The sequence below is a fragment of the Trypanosoma cruzi genome, genomic scaffold (assembly GCF_000209065.1).
Source record: "Trypanosoma cruzi strain CL Brener 1047053516303 genomic scaffold, whole genome shotgun sequence".
Taxonomy (NCBI): Eukaryota; Euglenozoa; class Kinetoplastea; order Trypanosomatida; family Trypanosomatidae; genus Trypanosoma; species Trypanosoma cruzi.
In genome coordinates, this window is record NW_001849379.1 from 71040 (window position 1) to 89748 (window position 18709).

Genomic DNA, 18709 nt, shown 5'->3' on the forward strand with positions numbered 1-18709 from the left:
TTGCTGTAGCAGTAACTCTCGCTGCTGAAGCACTGATCTATTCTATTCTTGACATCCGCCATTTCCGCCGTGAGAGCACGTAACTGGGCCTCATACTGCTCCTTCTCCATTGATGTCACCTCCTCCACCTGCCGTTGCAGCAACTCTGTGGTGCGATCCGTTATATCCTTCAGACGCCGTTGGTGGTAAGATTCGTATTGACGTCGCTCGCTGGCAATGCGGTCCTCTCCAATGGCAAGTTCTGTCTGTTTCTCTATGATCGTCGTCTCTAATCCCGTTAGCTCCGTGTCCGCCTGTATTTGCAGCCTATCTAACGTGCTATAAATCTGATCAAGCTCCATTCCAACGGCGTCCAGCGACGAAAGTAAATCACGTCTTTCTGCCTGTCCTCTCGCCCCTTCGTCCTCCATATGCCTCTGCGGAGAGGAGGCGGCGTCAGCCCCGACGGGCTTTGTGGCCTGACTCTGCTCAACAACCGGCGCTGCCAAAGATGGGGCCCTCTCAAGAAAAGCAAGTGGATCTTCTTTGTCACTGTCGTCGTCCCCATCGCCCCGGCCAACCACAGCCGCGTCGTGTCGGTCTCTCCCACCCACATGTGCCACGAGCGACGTCCCCCACGAGGTCGTCGCAGACGCATGTGTGCGTGCTGTTGTCGAAGGGTTGTCATACATCTCCCACGGCACGGGCTCATCCTTTCCTACGGCTGTGGACGCTGGTGTCCTTGTCGCTGTTGCAAATGCAGCTATTGGCTGCACCTGTTTCCCCAGGCTTTTAATGGACACGGCGTCACGTCTGCCTGTGCGGCCCTCAAGACCTGCGGCTGACTTGCCTGCTATTGCTGTGGATAAGGGGGAAGTCCCGCTCTCCGGTGGTGGTGGACGTGACCGACGACCCTGCTCAGCAGCAAGCTGCGCCATAACGGCATCAAGGGACTGCAAGTCATCTGCAAAGGGATCCTCAAAATTCATCTTCTTCTCTTCACCGGTGAAAGTATTTTTTTAAAAAAGGAAAGAAGGAAAAGCAATAACAGAAAAAAAAAAATATATTAGAAGCTGTAAACATATATTATATAATATATGTTTGTTTTACAGGCAATAGCCATGTAATGAGACACATACATAGTTCCTTTCAATACATATTAGAGCCATCGTGGAATATCTGGTGCACCGGCGTTTGATTCCATTGGTAATACAGAAGTATTTTGCATGTGTATTGCTGCAGAAAAAAGTAATTCACATGCACAATATATACACATGTGTAATAGAAACCGCTCATACTTCCCTTTAAAACACACAAGACATGACAATACGTATTACACACAAAAAGAACTTCAAATATCTGTCAATATATATATATATAATACATTGCATACACGACACATAAGATTAAGAACAAAAATAACAAAGGCATCCGTGCCAAAGATGAGTTGCATCAATAAAATATATATTTATTTTCTTGTCTTTTTTTTTCCTTTTCATTTCCACCTCCATATCCCCTACTCCACTCTCTGTTTTCACCCCCCTCCTGCTTGCGCACAACGGTCATACATACATGTATATATGATGATTGCCTTGTGCGCCTCTGGATTATTTTCTTTGGTTGGCTCTCGTGATTGTCTCCCTCTTTTTCCTCCCGGTTCATGCTGTCCTTTTCTTTTGTGTGCATTATTAGTATTTTTTCTTCCTCACCACCAAACGCACGTCACCACTAAGAGAGGGAGGGCAGGAAACAATCCCATCAATGGCATAAACTTCAGAAAAAAGAAGGGGAAAAAGAAAAAAAAAAAAAAAAGAGGGAGAGAGAGTAAATACAATACATCCATCAGGCTGCCCAACGCGGGCAGTGATGCCTAAGTCTCCATGAGCGTCGCCTCACTGTTCACTGGCTGACTTCCTGGCAACTTCTGGTAACACGTCTGATTGATAAAGAAGAGAAGCGCCTTAATAATCTTTTCCTTGTCTTCCCACGACAAGTCGTTCAGGTACGCCCCCTCGCCGTTTTCACCGAGATTTATAAGCAGAACGTTGTTGTTGCTATTACCGGCATCTCGCGTCGGCCTTGCACTGCCGCCACACCGACGCCCCGGTGCCGCGCCAGGGGGCGGTGACGGCAGAGTCACAGAAGAAGAGGGCCCTGTTGGAGAGAGGGCGGGTATGGATGACGGCACGGTATTGACGGTCGACGCGGCGGGCGTGTTAAAATTGCCCTTCGCACTCGCCGGGGATTCCGTTAAAAACGTGGGGCCGCCTTTCGTCGCCAAAGAGGAGGGCAAAGCCTCTAAAATCAGCGGTGAGGCCTGTTGCTGTTGTTGCTGCTGTGAGTGGCGTGGGTTGGCCCCAGTGTAGGCAACGTTGCCGTTGTTGTCGGCGGCAAGAGAGGGTAGCTGCACCGGCGATGCCACCTGTTTCCGCCGGGGCGCCTTTGAGCGCATCCGTCGCACATCGTCGAGCGCCACGTAAAAAAATCTCTCAAGATCGGACCGCTGACCCACGATGGTCGATGCGATGCGGCGCAGGCGCTGCAGCTCGTTACGGTGGCACTGCAGCGAGTTCTGTGTCTCGGCAAGTGTCTTCTCTAGTTCATGGATCTGCGTCTCGTACCGGCGCGAGAGCTCTTCACGCATCTCATTCTTCTCCCGCAGCAACTCCTTCACACGCCGCTCCAGTCGTTGCGTTTTTGCCTCAGAATCCCGTGCACGACGATTGCCCAGTACGATGCGTCGCAGTGCCTCCTCGCAGGCACGCTGGTGTAGCTCCCCCTTCCGCCGTACGTCGGCACACTCCATGTTCTTCACCGTTGCAAGCTGCACGAGTTCCTCCAGGTCTTGTGTGAGCCGAACCCGCTCGCACTGCAGCGACTCATGGTCTTCTAGCAGCGCCTTGGACTTTGCTTCCAGCAGCCTCTCTGACTCCTTCTCCACCTGCGCCTGAAACCTCTCCCGCATCGTTTCTTCCAGCGCCACAAGCCGCATCTTACGGTCGACGGTCTGAAAACGCAGCGCGGCAAGTTCACAGTCGTGACGCGTCCGCATTTCTTCAATCTCGTCATGTAGCCGCTTCAGCTCAAGCTGATGGATCTCCCGCTTATGCACATGCTGGGCGGCTCCCTTCAGGTCTGACTGCAGCCGCTGAACAATGGTGGCGTACTGCACAATCTGCTCATCGCGCTCCTCTAATATACGCTCGTACTGGCATCGCAGATCCTCTTCCGCATCCGCACTCTCCGCGAGCAGCCGCTCAATCTCACTCCGCTGCTCCGTCACCTCCTTCTCCGCGCACTGAAGCTTCTCCTTGAGGTGCTGCACCACCTTGATGGAGTCAGACTCATGCTCCTCTAGCTGATGCCGCAGCAACTCGTTCTCCCGTGACATTCTTTCACAGCGCTTCGAGTACTCGGCCATAGAGGCCTTCGTGAAGCTCAACTCAACGTTGGCGAAGGTGGCGGCGACAATCTCGCCAGGCGTTGGACCGCTTCTGCGCCGCGTGATGCCCGCCGACGTCATCCCTCGGCGGCCGGCACGGCCAACTTTAGACGCCAGCCTAGGCGGCATTGCGGCAAATGCGAATCAAAGTAGACGTGTGTGTGTGTGTGTGTGTGGCGGTGTGTGACGTTCCAACACAAGTGCGTAACTGACGATGCGATCGTCCTCTCATAAGAAAAAAAAAAAAAAAAAAAGGAGGAAAAGGGGAATATCAAGTGAGCAGCCACCAGCCATTTTTCACTTGTGTGTGTTTGTGTGTGTGCGTTAAAACTCATTGAGCCTGTGCCGTCCCCACCCATAGTACTTGTCATTTCGTTAATGTTGCATTTCTTCATTTCGCTGTTTGTTTTTCGAGTTGTTGCTTCTTCCCCCCCCCCTTTCCACTCCTCTAGACGCTCTTCCCCTACTCCTTCTCCGCCTCGTTACCGCCATCGCTCTCGTCGTCATCCTCCCCTTCCATCCATCGGCGCTCCTGTTCAAGGCGCTCCCTGGACCGCTGTTCGCTGCGCTGCACGAAGGGGTTCATTTCACTCTTCTGCCACATCTCCCACAGCAGGTCGTTGTACTGCGGACGGCGCAGCCCGGGCTTCTCCTCACGCAGCCTGGAAAGGTGCTCTTCACAGAATTTCTTGTAAAGAACGCGTGCGCGCCTGCCAATGTGGCGATCCTCCGGCACAGACGCACCGCCCGTTCCCATGCCAGACTGCAACGCCGAAAGCGCGTCACTGACGCCACCAGTTGCTTTGATTTCGTTGCTGCTGTTGTTTCTGTCATCTTTCCTCGCCATCCTGTTCGGGTTACTCTCCGGCAGCGCAGCACCCACGTCCTTGACAAGAGCCCCGGGCTGCTGCTGCCGCTCCTTCTCCTTAAGCTTATCGTAGTCGCTAAGCATCTTGGATAGATCCTTCTGCAGCTGCCGCCTTGTCACTTTCTGCGGCACCTTTTGGCCCAACTCCCGCTCCTCCTGCTCCAGTTGCTCCTTCCGCTCCGCCTTCAGCTCGGCTTGCCTCCGCATCTTCTCCTCCGTTTCACGCTGTTTCTCCTGCTTCTTCAGCTGTTTTGGATCGTCCTCCGTCCACATGGCGTCCTCCCTATCCTTCTCCCGCGCAGCCTTCGCGTTCGCCTGGCGCTCCTGATCGCGCTCGCGGGCCTCCGCGGCGTGGCGGTTCACATATTTATTGGACTTGGGTCCGCTCGGCATTGCCGTGTCACTCCCTCCCGCACAAACACACCAGGAAAAAAAAAAAAAAGAACAAATAAAAAAAAAAGCAGCAACGGCCTATCGTCCCTCAAAACCGGGTTTGGAGACGAGAAAAACACAAACGCCACTTCCCACATATATATATATATATATATATATATATATATATATATATATACCGCACCCACTTCAATATTCACACCCCGTTCGGTGCCCCGCTACAGACGGACACCAACAATGCAATCGTTGCGCATGACGGGATGGAGACAAATCCTGCGTAACGCAGCGGCACGGCAACTCTCTGCGATAACCCGCACAAGCTGCACGCCCTCCTCCTCGCTGCGGTACCCCAATGACCGCCGCTTCAACAAAGCTTGCGAGGCATTCTCCAGCACGAGCAGAGAAGCCGTGCCGGCAACGGGAAATGCACACAACACGGTGAGCCTGCCAATGTCAACAGTGCCACGGTTCAACTCCGGCACCTCGTGGCCGTCGTGCATATGCATCGAATGCACAACGTCGTCGATGCAACAACGCGCACGGGCGTTTCTTTCTGAGGCATCAAAGAAACTTGTCTGTATACCCGTCACGTCAACAATGCGACGGCCACGCAACGACGCCGGTGTGGCAGAGCCCATCTTCACAAGAATGTCCCCGTTGCGGAGTGACGGCAGTGCCAACGAGGTGCCAAGTGGTGTACTTTGGGTTGACCTCGAACCCCCGAAGCGCCGCTCATAGTACGTGTTTCCGATAAAACTGATCGGTGTCCTCCGGCGGTCATCACTCCCCTTGTGAGAGCCGACAGCGGTGTATACCAGTGGGCCATTGGGCGTCGTCCGTCTGCCCCAAAAACAACGCCCGGTGATTATTGGGGCAGCGCTCATTGCCGCCGCTGTTACTGCCTGCTGCAACGGGGGGAATGAGAGAAGCACACGACAGCAGAACTGCGTTTGTGTTTGTGCGTGTTTGTTTGTGGTGGCGATGATGTGAAGTAATAAATCGAAGCCAACAGAAACGAAGAAAAAATAAAAAAATAAGAGGCCGAAAAATTGGGTGTGCAAAAAGTAATTCAAAACACGCCGCATCATGGATGGCCGCAAAAACAGTAATTTATTTATTTATTTTTTTTCCTCCACCATCGCCATGCCACCACTTTTACTCGTGCAGCCTTCGTGTCTTTTCCCCCCGCTTTCCCTCGCTCCGGTTTATTCCTATCCGTACACACACACACGCCTCCTTCCTTCGAGTCCATTCCCCAACTGTTCCAAAACACCTTCTTTTCTTTTTTCCTTCTCCTTCACCCTTTTTTACTCCTCGTCATGTCACATGCCCACGGGCACTGGCACGCTGAAGTTGTACTGCTGGTCGAGCCCAACGTACGAGTCACACACGACGTACAGACTGAGAGCCACCGTGCCGCCCTCTGCAAACTCGGCCCACTCGTCGTCCCACTCAAAATTCAACGTCATCTCCACACAATTCACAAGCCGGTTCACGCGCTTCAAGGCGATTAACTCACCCGTTTTCTCGTTGCCCACCACTAGCCAATACTGCTCATCCTTTGGTTTCGTGAAGTGCGGGGCGACGACATGTTTGTTATGAACAGAAAGACGTGTAAGGTGCACCGTCAGTGTGTAGGCCACATCGGCGGCTGTTTCTGATCCATCAAACGAGTGCTCCGCGTCCCCGCTGCTGGAGGTTCGGTCGGGGGTGCGGGAGAGACAGAGTCGCACATCAATGAGAGGAAACCCTTGTATGGCCGCCATCGCCTCGCGCAGCTGCGTCTCACTCAGGCCACAGTCTTCGCGGAGCACCGCTTTTAATGTTTGCAGCGCGGTGATGGAACTATTTGCAACCTGCGCCGCGTGCTCAAGGTTACCGCAGCGTGAAGCAATCATTGGTAACATTCCCGCCGTGACGTGTGGTATCTGAAGCAGGGTGCTGGAGTGCCACCAAATGCCTTGCACCATGCACTGAAGCAACGACATGCATCGCAGCGCAGCGTACAGATGCCCGTTATTTGATGTGATGTCGACCATCGCCTGCACGATACGCACGGCATTGTCAAGTGCGGACTTCAGATCCGTGTGGTAGTCTGAAATGGGCAAACTAGCCCGCTCAAAGTGCGCCTGAAAGAGCAGAAACGCCTTCACATGTGGGGATTCCGCGTTGTTTGGATTAATAGGAAATGGCAATGATTGGCTGAGCACCAGATTAAGTTTGTCCTCATTGTGCCGCACAGGCAACTCATTAAACTCCTCCGCCTCACACAACGCCTTCAGGACATCCACGTGGGAGCTGTCCGCCTCAATGTGTAAATCAAAGTAACGGACGGTCTTGTGTGAGAGATAGTAGTATGAGCATAGCCTGCCGAGGACAGTACACGTCAAAGCGTCCGGGTCCTTTTCATCATCAATGCTGCCAACAGCACTCATTCCAGTCACTTTACGACTCAAATCGTCCTCCTCGTCATCTCCGGGTGACGCAATGCAGCCACAGGCTTCAAGTTCGTCTAAAACGTTGGCAACAAGTGTGGAGATAAAAATTGTAACCGCCTTTGGCGAGCGGTCCTCCACGCCGTAGTACGACGGGTTCTTCACAAGCCGGCGAAAAAGATACGTCCACGTCAGATAGTCCACGGCATCCTGTCGTGTCGTGATGGTCCCGGCAACAATTTCAGCATTGATGTGTACATGCAACTGTTTGTGTAGCGTACTCTCAACCGGAAAGGGATCGTAGAGAAACTTGCGGTAGAAACCCTTTTTGGGCTCGTGGCACAACACCTGTGCAACCCCTTCTGTATCGAACTGCGGACGACCCGCCCGACCAACCATCTGCAGCACGTCTGTGATGGGGTAGTCCACGTAATTTTTGGTCCTCCCATCGTAATACTCCGTGCCCTTCACCACCACCATGTGTGCGGGAAAATTAACGCCCCACGCAAGAGTCGAAGTCGCCACCAGAATCTGCAGCTTTCCTGAAAGAAATGCGTTCTCCACCACTGTGCGGTCCTCCCCTAACAACCCGGCGTGATGAATGCCAACGCCAAACTGCATGCAGTGTTTGACGTAGGGATCGCTAACTTTCTCGGTAAGTGCGGTGACCTCATCTACATCCATGCGCACAAACTTGGCGGTGTTTTGCTCCATCAACAGAAAACCAATGAGGGCCATTGCCGTCAGTCGTGTCTGCCGCCGTGACGAAACAAACACAATCACAGGCTTGTTGGGGCTCTTCTCACATATAGCATTATACATTGGCTTGTTCATGGCTGCCATGCGAGGACAGTAATTTCTGCCGTGGTGACCGGAAATGTACACACGCATCGGCACCGGCCGCACGGAAGGGTCAAAGTTAAAAATGGCCCACTTCTCTTGCACGCCAAGCCACGAACTAAGATCGGCCGGGTTCGCGACCGCAGTCGACAGACCAACAAGACGGATGGGTGCCTGACGATGCCAGCCAATGTAGCGCATGCGACTCACAATCACCTCGAGGATGGGGCCGCGGTCGGAGCCAAGCATGTGAATTTCGTCAAAGATCACAAGCCGCACCGCCGTCACGTAGCGGCGCACCTGCCAACTACGCGAGAGGCCATCCCACTTCTCCGGTGTCGTGCACAAAATGTCCGCCCGTACCAAGGCGGCAATGTCGGGGTTGACGTCGCCAGAAAGCTCCAACACACGTCGACCGAGATGCCGATCAAATCTTGCCGTCCAGTCCTTCACCCGCTCCTTCACGAGTGCCTTCAGTGGTGCAATGTACACAATCTTCGACCCGGGAGGGCATTGCTCAAACACGCGCAGCATCGCCATCTCAGCTGCCACCGTCTTGCCACTACCAGTCGGTGCGCCGAGAAAAATACTGCTGTCCGTGTGAAACATAGCGTGAAACACTTGTGTTTGCACCGCATTGAGCTGCGGAAACCCCTTGTAAATGGCATGGTAGGCCTCCGGGATCACTTCACGACGGAGAGGTGCAAGAGGTAACAGCCGCGTTGTTAATTGCGTATCGTCTGGTAGATGCAAGTGTGCCACGGAGAAAGTAAAATCCTCCTGGCTGCCAAGCCAACGGTCGCTGTAAAAACGCACAGAGTACATGTCGTACTCGGGAACAATTGGCACCGAAAGGTCTACGACGACAGGCACGCCCATCTCCACCTCCTTCCGCTTTAGCGAGACTGCCTCGTGGTGGAAAATAAAATTGTTGTCCTGGTCCTCCACGAACAACCAGAAGAGCTCCGAGGAGCCGTGGTAGCGGCTATTCCAGGTGAATGTCGAGGTGATTGTTACCTTCACACGAAGAATTGTGTGGGTGATGGGCTGCACGTCAATGTTTAACCTCACGGAGGGAAATGTCGCCACCAAACCAGCAATCACACCACCCATGCGCTGATTATGAACCAAAGATCCAATCTCGCGTGCCGTCATCTCCTGTAGAAGCATCATGCTTGGTCGCTTCTTGTCAAGATGACTCTGGACAGCATCTGTAAAGTCCAGACTGAACTGCTTCAAGGGATGTTCAAACTCCCAGCAACGTTGCTCCATGCATTTACAAAGTGTCAGAAAGACGGTGGTGGTCAGTGGACGACCGCGCTGAACCCCAATCTCAAAAAGCGCCCGTGAAATACGAGGTGCATTTTGCATCACATAATTGACGTCCGAGGCCAAAGAATGCATTTCAACGTGAATCCGACTAATGTACGCCTTCATAAGCGTCGTCACTTTCCACTCGACACTAGTCTCGTCGGCGCTCTCACCGACAATCGCGTACCGCTGCACCTTCTTTGGTAACATGGCATGTATCTTTTGCAACTCGTCAAGCTCCTCCTGCCGTACACGCAACTGAGAAAACTCACTTGCGGATGCAATTACATTCATGGCAGAACCAATGTCAAGGCTATCAATCCACGTCTCATCCGGCCTTCGCATTTTTTGGTTAAACGTCGCGATAGACTCATGTGAAATATAATAGTGGCTTGCGATGCGCCCTAGTTCTGTGGTATCCACTGCACCCGTTTGTGGATTGTAGCGAATCATGCCGGCATTGGCCAGCTCCTCCGCAACCTTACTGACAAGTTCGTATCGCACGGTTTTCAGTTTCGGGTCGCGACGGACGTCTGCTATTTTCAATCCGTACAGGAGCGGATTTACCCGCAATCGCTGCCACATGTAAGTGTACTCCAGCCACCGAGAGCCTTCGACAATGGAGGAAATTGTCCCTGCGTGAATTTCCGCGTTAAGGTGGTCAGCAAGCGTTTTCTGCAGCTGACTTTCAATGGGAAGAGCATTGGCCAGCAGACGGAGATAATGTCCCACGTCTTTCTCGTCCGACACGATGATGCCGTGGCCACTTGTATCATACTGCGGTCGACCCGCACGGCCAAAGATCTGCATCACGTCGAGGACAGAGATGGGAACGAGACCCCCACGCCTTGGGTCGTACAGATGTGTCCCACGGATAATAACGGTGTGTGCCGGCAGATTCACACCCCACGCAAGCGTGCTGGTGCAGACAAGCACCTTTATGAACCCATCGCGGAATAAGCCCTCCGTTGTGGTGCGGTCATGCCGAATGAGGCCGGCGTGGTGAACACCAAAACCGGACGAAAACAGATTTGTCAATTCGCGACCTTGAAGACTGCCGCCCCGCTTCACCGCCTCCGTTGGCAACTTGCCGCTCGGCTTAAAGAGATTGCCCTGATCGTGTTTCGTTGCCTCCTCGACAAAGTACTTGGCAAGACCAACCGTTTGCTTCCGCGAGTGTACAAAGACCATTACTTGATGTCCCTCCCGCACGTTTCGTGCCACCTCGGTGTACGCAAGCCAATCCAGCTGATGTTCCTTGTCTTTTGCACCGGTGTGCAGGCCGAGAAATGTCTGTTCCAGTGGTACTGGGCGGTATTCGGGACCAAATACCTTCAAACCCTCCTCAAGATCAACATGTAAGAAATTTGCCACGTCCTTGTAGTTTGGCAGCGTCGCGGAGAGACCTACAAGGCGCGTCGGCCGTTGTTGGTCTGCGTGGAGCTCATCCTGGCGCAGCGTCCTGGCAACAATGGCCTCCAGAACCGGGCCGCGGTCTTCATTTAAAAGGTGGATCTCGTCGATGATGATCAGCCGAACCTGTTGCACGAGGTCCTCGTTGCTTTGCTTACGTGTAATGACATCCCACTTCTCTGGCGTTGTCACAATGACCTGCGTCTGGGCAACCTCTCGTTTAGTGAGTTGCATGTCGCCCGTGAGCTCCCGCACCACCATTGCAAAGGGCGCCAAACGGCGTGAAAAGTTCTCTACCATCTCTTGTGCAAGTGCTTTCATGGGCGCAACAAATATGATTTTAAATTCCCGATTCAGAGTCCCCTCCACAAAGTGTTCCTGAATGCAGCGCAGCATCACCAAAAGGGCACACACAGTCTTGCCCGCACCCGTCGGCGCGCACACAAGCATGTTCTGCGACGTGTAAAAAGCCGTTCGAAAGAGAGTGGTCTGGATGGCGTTGAGGTGCGTTACGGTTTGAAAGGCCGCATGTGTCCACTCCGGCAGGGATGTGGCAACACACACACGTTCAGTCATGGGCATCACCTTCTGGGTGGGTGGAGGGACGTGAATACGGATGTGGTCCTTCTTCTGCACAACGGTGGCACCACTCGGCATGGAGGAACCAATGACGCTGAGATCACGCTTAAATAACTGATCCAAGTCCGACTCTCGCATAAGCTGTCGATACCGCTGCGTCATGTGAGCCAGCCAACGTTGGTCCGTCGCCTCACCATTGTGGGCAAACACCACCTCCCGCATGGCTGAACGTTGCTTTGCTGTCTTCACAAAACGAACGGTTAGTGCGTGTTGTGGTGACGCGGCAGATGTGTTCCCGGCACCCGTATTGTCATCGTCGTCCTCAAGAGTGCAGAACTCCTCCAGAAGACGAAGAAAGATGTCACGTGGTCGGTGCATGACACACTGGAGGAGATCGTAGTGTTCGTCGCCAAGGGTCTCCAGAAGTTCGTCAATGACACGCACCCGCATGGCGTCCCGCTGGTTCTGTGTATCGCACGTTGTCACCCTGTCAAGGGCATTCAGGATGACTTGCGTCATGCTCTCATCAAAGTTAACATATATTTGTGAGACGATATCGTCCACGCTGGAGAGCAAAATGTCCAGCGGCACTTTGCGACTCTCCTGGTATGCGGAGCGCCCCACACATCCTACACGATCGCCACGAGGCGAGAGGGGCTCACCCAAGTGAGACACCACCGTGATGGTCCGCTGCCGCTGCATGAACTGTCCAACAAACGAACTCGCGCGCTGTTGCCTGTCCGTGTCGGCCATGACCATCGACACGTCCTCCAGAAGACTCGTCGCCAGGGTTTCAGGGCGTCTTTTATGCGAGCAGCTTGCGTACATGCCCTCCAGTCGACGAAGGACGCCCTGGGCATCGTGGCCCAAATTGTTCATGGCCGCGGGCTCTTTTCGACGTGGCGCCCGCACCTTCTTTTCCTTGTCACCACGGCGACCGCCCTTCGTCGCACCATTCTTGGTGTCACCGCTGAAACCGTTGTAGGCCGCCCAGCAGGAATTGCAATAAAACCGCCCGTCCTGGGGGTCCTCGGCGCCTTCGTCGTACGCTTTGCATTGCTGACACACGTTCCTCTGGGGCATATCTTTCAACAAAGGCTCTGCTGGATCAAAAGCAATAAATAAACTGACACTTGAGTAAAACCATGATGATAGAAAAAGAAAAAATAAGGCCGAAAAAAAAGCATGTCTCCTTCCCTTTCAAACAGCACATGATGCAGAAGAGGCCCCTCATGGCTCGCGCTGCGGGGATATTGGTCAGTTTCTTTCATTCAGAAAGGGGTGGAGAATACCAGACTCACGTTGCTGAAGCCCATTTGTTCTTGCATTTTGTTTCTCTACTTCCTTTGTGAAGAATGCATGACACGTACGCACGCCCTGGTGACCCTCTCTTCCTTCTACCTTTCTTTTTCTCTTGTTGTTGCACGTGTGGTGCCGTCATTCGGCCCGTCCACTTCTAACGGAGGAGAATGGTTGTCTGCAGATGTGCAGTTGACCCCACCGTCCCCACACACCAGGACTTCTCGGATGCCCTTCGAGGCCCCCGCGCATCCGGCGCCCCGTCGTCGAGGACGCAGTAGTAATCATTCACGCGCGACAGAGACGTGAGACTGCAGTACGGAACAGAAAACCGGCTGTCCAGGCTGTGGTGCTTGGGGCAGCAATGCTTCAGTGCCATGGCCACCACCTCCGCATGTGTCACCATCATAATACGGGCGGGAGGCAACAGCACCGCACGTTCTTCACTTGTCGCTTCTCCTGCTGACGCCATCCTTGGTCGATGTGTGAATCGGCGAGGGAGATATTTCGCCTCCTGCTCTTCGGCCGCCTTGACACACGCGGGCACGCCAGCAGTCTCCCCTGCATTGGCGTCAAAGCGCAGTTCCACAGCCTCCCCGACACGACGCAGCATGTGTTTCTTGTTCTCTGGGTAGTTGATACAGCTGAGGTCACTGCGACTGGCGCCGCCCAAAACGCGCTGCACCACACCACCCTCCGAGTGCAAATTCCGACGCAACGACTCCTGCATTAACACGGAGGTCCATACAAGAAAGGAAGGATTCTGTGCGTATTGTGTTTCAAGTACAGAGAGCCATCGCGTGGTCATAACATCATCAATGCCGTACTCCGTGCCATTCCCAGCGGAACGAAAAAACGTCCACAAAGAAGAACCCAACGCCTCCCACTGTGGCCGGAAGGTGATCATTTCTCTGGTGAACATGTAGCTACCACCCAACCTCGGCGGACGGGAGAACAACTTTGTAGAGTGCCACTCGGACAACAGGGGATCGATAAACATGGCAAGCTTCCCATCGAAGCCAACGATGTTCACAATAAGGGCGGTCTCAATGCAGCGGTGAAAGGGGGAGATAAGCAGCAGCGAAAGCATCCCCAACGCCCGCTGCCGCACCTTCCTGTGCTTTCGCTTCTGCAAAAACATGAGCCCCGTCTCAAGGGCCTGCCGTCGACCGGCAGCAGAGAGTGGGGGATCGGCCTCTGGAAGCAGCGAGGTGGCCCTCCATGCCCGATCCACATGGTCCAGCCGCTCCCCATGGCGCAGCAGGAGCAACTCATCCACGAGGCCAACGAACTCCTGCTGCTGTTGCGTTGAGCGCCGCTTCGAGGCCTGTGCGTGCTGCACACGCGTCATGAAGAAAACAGAGCCCACCACAACGTCGGCGGCAGGAGGAAGAGACGATGCCCCACCACGGCGGCAGGGCGTCGCGGCAGCCCCCAGACGCGTGGCACACAGAGTGCGAAGCAGCCATACGAAAGCGACCCCAAGCGAGATTGCCCCACACGCCTGGATCAGAAGCAAGACACCGAAAGCCAGTGCCTGACCGCTGATTCTGCCGCAGCAGGCCGGAGAGTTTTTTTAAAAAAAGTAAAAAAAGAAAAGGAAAGAAGCCCAAAAAAAAAGAAACAAAAAAATGCAAGAAATGCCATCGGCACCAACACAGAAACACATACACACGCGCAAGCCCCTCTTGCAACCATTAACAAAGTAAAGTAAAAATGCAAACTGACACGCATCCTCTTTTTATCACCACATCCACCCCTTCCTTTCTGCCGCCTTGCGTCAAGGGCCTTGAAAGAAATAAAAACCAAGCAAGTGGATAGGAGAGAAAGAAAAAAAAAAGACCGTAAGCGCGCCACCATGCGGATATCAACGGTATTTCAAGCGCCAATTACTTTGATGGCCGTTCCAGCTGGCTCTTCTGAAGCTCCTCCTGCAGTTCCCCATACATCTGCATAAGAAGATCATGTTGGGCGGCGAGAGCCAAGAGTTTTCGCTTCGCCTCTGCACCCTCCTCCTCTACGCGGCGAAGTCGCTCAATCTCAACGGCCTGTCGCACCAATTCTCGTTCCGCACGACTGCGGCTGCCGCGGCAGACGTCACCCACCGACTCGGTAGTCTCCACCTGAAACAATGGAACCCGTGTGCTGTTAGCACCTCCCTCAATGGAAATTGGTGAATGCCGTGTCATTTCCCCAACTCCCGCGTGTGAAATGGAGTTGGGCGTGCTGCTGTTGTTGTTACTGCTGCCAGCGTCCTCCATCCGCCGTACCACCTCTTCTAAAGCAATGGAGAGTTGCTCCTTCTTCGCTTCTGCATCGGAGGCACGTTCAAGAGCCCTCTCCAGGGCCTTGTGAACCTGTGAATGCTTTCCCCTACACTCCTGCAGCTCCTGTTCGGCGGCGAGCCTTTCATCGTGCGCCACCTGCACTTCACTCTGCGCATCCGCCAGTCGCTGTGTGAAATGCTTCTTCTCGGACTCCCGACTCCGCTCCGCCGCGGAGCACTCCCCTTTCCAGTACTCGACCTCTTCCATCAGCAGCCTCTTCTGCCGCTCCACGTCATCCAGCGCGGCTCGAAGCTCCCGAAGGGGCGCCAGGACGGAACGCTCATGATCCGTGAGCCGCAATTCCGCCTGATCGGCACGACGATTCGCCTGAAGAAGTTTGTTTTCCAGCTCCTGAATTCGCCGCTCGTACTCCATCTGGGTCCGTTGCAATGACGACGCAATAGCCTCCTTCTCCCGCTGCAACGAGACCAGTGCGCCTGACATACTTTCCCTCTGAAAGATCAGCTCCGCCTTTTGCTGTGCGAGCTCCTTCTCGTGTTCTACCACGAGTTCCGCGTGACTCTGTTTTGCGCTCGTCAGCTGCCGCTGCAGTTGCTGTAATTTACTCTCCTGCACTTCTACAAATACACGAAGCTCCTCCGCATGCTGTTTCGCTGCCTCGCAGTCGGTGTGGCTTGCCGCTATACTTTGTTGAAACTCCTCTTCTTTCAACGCGCACTGGGCAAGTTTCTTCTCCAGCGTCTCCACGCGGCTCTCAAGTTGTGTCTTCTTCTCATAGAGCAACTTGTACCGCTCGCGCTCATTCCCCAATTTTGTGGAGAGCTCCATGCCTTCCCGCTCCAAGGCTTCCAACTTCTTCGGGTCAGCGAGAAGAGCGTTCTTCTTAAATAGACGAAGATCCCTCAGTTCCTTTTCCAGTGTCCCTATGCGGTCTTGAAGGCAGCACTTCTCCTCCCGCAGGAGTCGTGACACCTCCAGTTCCTCTGCTAGCACCTGCTGGAACCGAAGCAGCTGTTCCTCGTTCCCGTCACCTGCCAATAGGCTCTGTTGACAGCTATAGGGATGCGGTGCCGCTTCATCCTGAGCAATGGCATCAATACCTGTGGAAGCCACAGCTGCGGGAGTGGTTGCCTCCGTAGTTAGCTTTGGCGCCGCCGCTGCGACTTCCACTACTGTTTCCGGCATTGTGGGAGCTGCGTGAGCCTCCAGAGACTCCACCAATCGCACCGGCAATCCCACAACCGGAAGTGGCTCCTTTTCAGTGCCCCCAACAGCCGTCATCACGGCGGAGCCGGTCAGTTCTTCTGTCGCTGTGGCCGGCACGAAGCACGAAGCGTTCTTCGTCTGAAACGGCATGGATGCCGCAGCTGCTGCCAGCGCCACTCCCTCATGTGGAAGCGAGTACCGATCCACCGTATCATCCGCATGAATGGGAAAAGTTGTGCCGTGCGTTCCCTGTTGCAGTTTGGGTTCCGGTGACGGCTGAGGAGAGGTGCTGCGGCCACCTCTCGTAACCTGCACTTTTCCCACTTTTTCTGTCTCCTTCCCTTCATCCTCCTCTTCCTCCTCCTCTTCGTCGCCTCCGCCCAAGGTTATCGCTTGCTCCGCAAGTCCGGAGACGTCGTCGAGCCTCTTCTGTATCTGATCCAGCCACGACCCCCACATGACGACAAAGCCTAACAAGAAGTGATGTGAAAGCAAGCAATATTACCAAAAGACAAAAAAAAAAAAAAAACAGGAAATAAGCATGTAATCTTCTGACTCAAAAAGATCAGAACGGATCCTCCAAACACCGTCCAAAAAGCATCATCATCAACCTGCGAAGGTTTATAATTAAGGAATGATGTGCAATAACCTTCCATTATCGCGTCGTGGAGGTATAAGTCCTTGTCATCAACGGCAAAGACGGTTTCCCACGTATTTGTTTTCTTTTTTTTTACATTTAGTTTTATTCTAATTACTTACATGCTGACACTTGCTGGCCAATAGACGCCATTCTGCTCCCGTCCCTCAATGCCCATATCTGTAGATAAAGACGAATACGGCGCCTCATCCCCGTTGGTCCCATGAGCTTGCCACGCGGACACCCCGCATGTGCGTCCATCTTGCCTGTCACCGCTCACCGCTGTCATCGGGTAGCATCCTCGTCGGTCTTCTGTTTCCGTTGGGGTTTGGCGATGGACGCTGCAAACGCAATGCTCCAGTGAAGTCCACAGCGTGCACCAATCGCACAAGAAAGAAAATTGGCCTTTTCCCCCCCTTATATCGTCATGGTGTATCCAAAGACGGCGCGATTTGACGTACTGCTTGACCGACAGAATGAAGTGCAGCGTGAAGAGCAGGAGGGATGCAAAGAGGAGGACAAGAAATGGCATGTGGTACGCAGCGGCAGTGGCCAGCAACGCAATGCCCCATATATTTTGCAGGAAAAGAAGTGGGAAGGAGGTCAATGTGTCGTACATCAGCACTGTCTCCTTCACCACTAACGCGAAGTTGACGTTTGTTCGGCCGCATTCCTGCATCATGTACAGATCGTAGTACATCAAAAGGCATGGAGCAAAGGGAGTGAGCGGGGCAAACCAGAGAAATCCGATCGCATTGGGGAGCGGCTCCACTGGGAAATTCGACCGCTCAAGGATGACGGCAAAGTAGGAGTAGATGGCGGACAAAAACAGGTTTGACAAGAGAAACTGCAGCAGCGTCAGCGAGCCAAGCAAGACCTCCCCTGCCACCCAGTACCCGCAGCAGAGTGCACAGTTCAATCCGTAGACTGCAAGGCGCAACAGAGCTCGAATTAAGATGCCACTATGACGATGCCGCAGCACCACCACAACAGAGACCAGCAGATAAAAAATTGGCAGACAACAGTAAAGGGTAACGGCACCAGGAAAAGGAAACATGACTCCAAGGCCGCTTTGCCAAGACAATATTTCCATCACGAGACCAATGCAACTCCCAAGATAGCCCACAAAGAAAAGTGTCATGACAATAGCCATTATGACGCATGGCAAATCACGCGGAAGTAGCATGACCGTGGCAAAAAATAGCAGTGCAAACGCTGTAAACACTGTCGCAGGGATCCACACATACCATCTATGAATGGATCCTTGGCGGTTCGTGAGTAAAAGCAAGTAGACTTCACATTTATCTGGGACACGAAAAATGACTGGCCATTTCATGTCTTTCGTTGAGAAACTAACGGAATTTGTCCCGCCTTTAATGGGATCAACCCGCAGAAAATGTGACACCTCCTCATCGTACAAAAGCGAGACCTCAACCTCAAATGGCATAGGGCACGAAGATCCGGCACTGGCGCCCAGAGCCATCACACGTGCTGCAGTTATTTCCGTGCCGTCCATTGCCGCCTTCAGCGGGGACCAGTAGAACTCACATTCACTCTCCGGCTCCAAAATTGTATTCAATTCGAAAACAACAACGCTGCTCGGGCCCATGCCCGCCTCAGAGTTTAGAACAAACTCCATTTCTTCACTTATGTAAGCTCGTCCAAAAATTAGCGCGGAGCCCACAGTACTCGTCCGACGTGAGAAGGAGCCCGATGCAAGCCCCCGGAAGGACCACATGGGTCCAGTCACCCAATGGCTGTCGATTGGAATCGTCGTGCCACACGTTGCCCTCCCTACGTGAACCGTGTTCGCCCCCATCGCCGATGAAAAAGATGCATCCATCATAAACAGAAATGCCAATAAAACCAATAGAAAAGCGAGCCGCCCGCATCTCATGCATCGTCTCCCTCCCAATGGCATGCCCGCTCCCAACAACAGAGTGAAAATCCCCCTCCCTACCCAAATGGGAAGTAAAAAAAAAATGCTGACGGAGAATACAGAAACAAAATAAAACAAAT

The 18709-nt window shown here is 53.5% G+C and overlaps 8 protein-coding genes across 8 annotated transcripts, besides 11 other annotated features; all 8 read right to left on the reverse strand.

Moving 5' to 3' along the window:
- Positions 1 to 968, reverse strand: Tc00.1047053507663.9 (hypothetical protein, conserved; the record flags this gene model as incomplete). The annotated part of the gene is made up of 1 exon (XM_804236.1): positions 1 to 968. A coding segment is annotated over one exon (968 nt), but the record flags the coding sequence as incomplete, so codon positions are not given.
- Positions 1 to 7457: a sequence feature (heterozygous, non-Esmeraldo-like haplotype).
- Positions 1434 to 1454: a sequence feature (AT_rich).
- Positions 1757 to 1791: a sequence feature (A-rich).
- Tc00.1047053507663.20 (hypothetical protein, conserved) lies at positions 1850 to 3550 on the reverse strand (the record flags this gene model as incomplete). The annotated part of the gene is made up of 1 exon (XM_804229.1): positions 1850 to 3550. One exon carries the CDS (start codon positions 3548 to 3550, stop codon positions 1850 to 1852), a length of 1701 nt encoding a protein of 566 aa, XP_809322.1.
- Positions 3577 to 3597: a microsatellite.
- Positions 3885 to 4682, reverse strand: Tc00.1047053507663.30 (hypothetical protein, conserved; the record flags this gene model as incomplete). The annotated part of the gene is made up of 1 exon (XM_804230.1): positions 3885 to 4682. The coding sequence occupies one exon, from the start codon at positions 4680 to 4682 to the stop codon at positions 3885 to 3887; it is 798 nt and encodes a 265-aa protein (XP_809323.1).
- Positions 4718 to 4749: a microsatellite.
- Positions 4818 to 4860: a microsatellite.
- On the reverse strand, positions 4901 to 5770 carry Tc00.1047053507663.40 (hypothetical protein, conserved; the record flags this gene model as incomplete). The annotated part of the gene is made up of 1 exon (XM_804231.1): positions 4901 to 5770. The coding sequence occupies one exon, from the start codon at positions 5768 to 5770 to the stop codon at positions 4901 to 4903; it is 870 nt and encodes a 289-aa protein (XP_809324.1).
- Positions 5789 to 5811: a sequence feature (AT_rich).
- On the reverse strand, positions 6005 to 12343 carry Tc00.1047053507663.50 (RNA helicase, putative; the record flags this gene model as incomplete). The annotated part of the gene is made up of 1 exon (XM_804232.1): positions 6005 to 12343. The coding sequence occupies one exon, from the start codon at positions 12341 to 12343 to the stop codon at positions 6005 to 6007; it is 6339 nt and encodes a 2112-aa protein (XP_809325.1).
- Positions 7458 to 11415: a sequence feature (haploid, Esmeraldo-like haplotype).
- Positions 11416 to 18709: a sequence feature (heterozygous, non-Esmeraldo-like haplotype).
- Tc00.1047053507663.60 (hypothetical protein, conserved) lies at positions 12717 to 13910 on the reverse strand (the record flags this gene model as incomplete). Its single annotated transcript, XM_804233.1, has 1 exon — positions 12717 to 13910. One exon carries the CDS (start codon positions 13908 to 13910, stop codon positions 12717 to 12719), a length of 1194 nt encoding a protein of 397 aa, XP_809326.1.
- Positions 14138 to 14191: a sequence feature (A-rich).
- Tc00.1047053507663.70 (hypothetical protein, conserved) lies at positions 14449 to 16512 on the reverse strand (the record flags this gene model as incomplete). The annotated part of the gene is made up of 1 exon (XM_804234.1): positions 14449 to 16512. One exon carries the CDS (start codon positions 16510 to 16512, stop codon positions 14449 to 14451), a length of 2064 nt encoding a protein of 687 aa, XP_809327.1.
- Positions 16387 to 16422: a sequence feature (CT-rich).
- Positions 16809 to 18611, reverse strand: Tc00.1047053507663.80 (hypothetical protein, conserved; the record flags this gene model as incomplete). The annotated part of the gene is made up of 1 exon (XM_804235.1): positions 16809 to 18611. One exon carries the CDS (start codon positions 18609 to 18611, stop codon positions 16809 to 16811), a length of 1803 nt encoding a protein of 600 aa, XP_809328.1.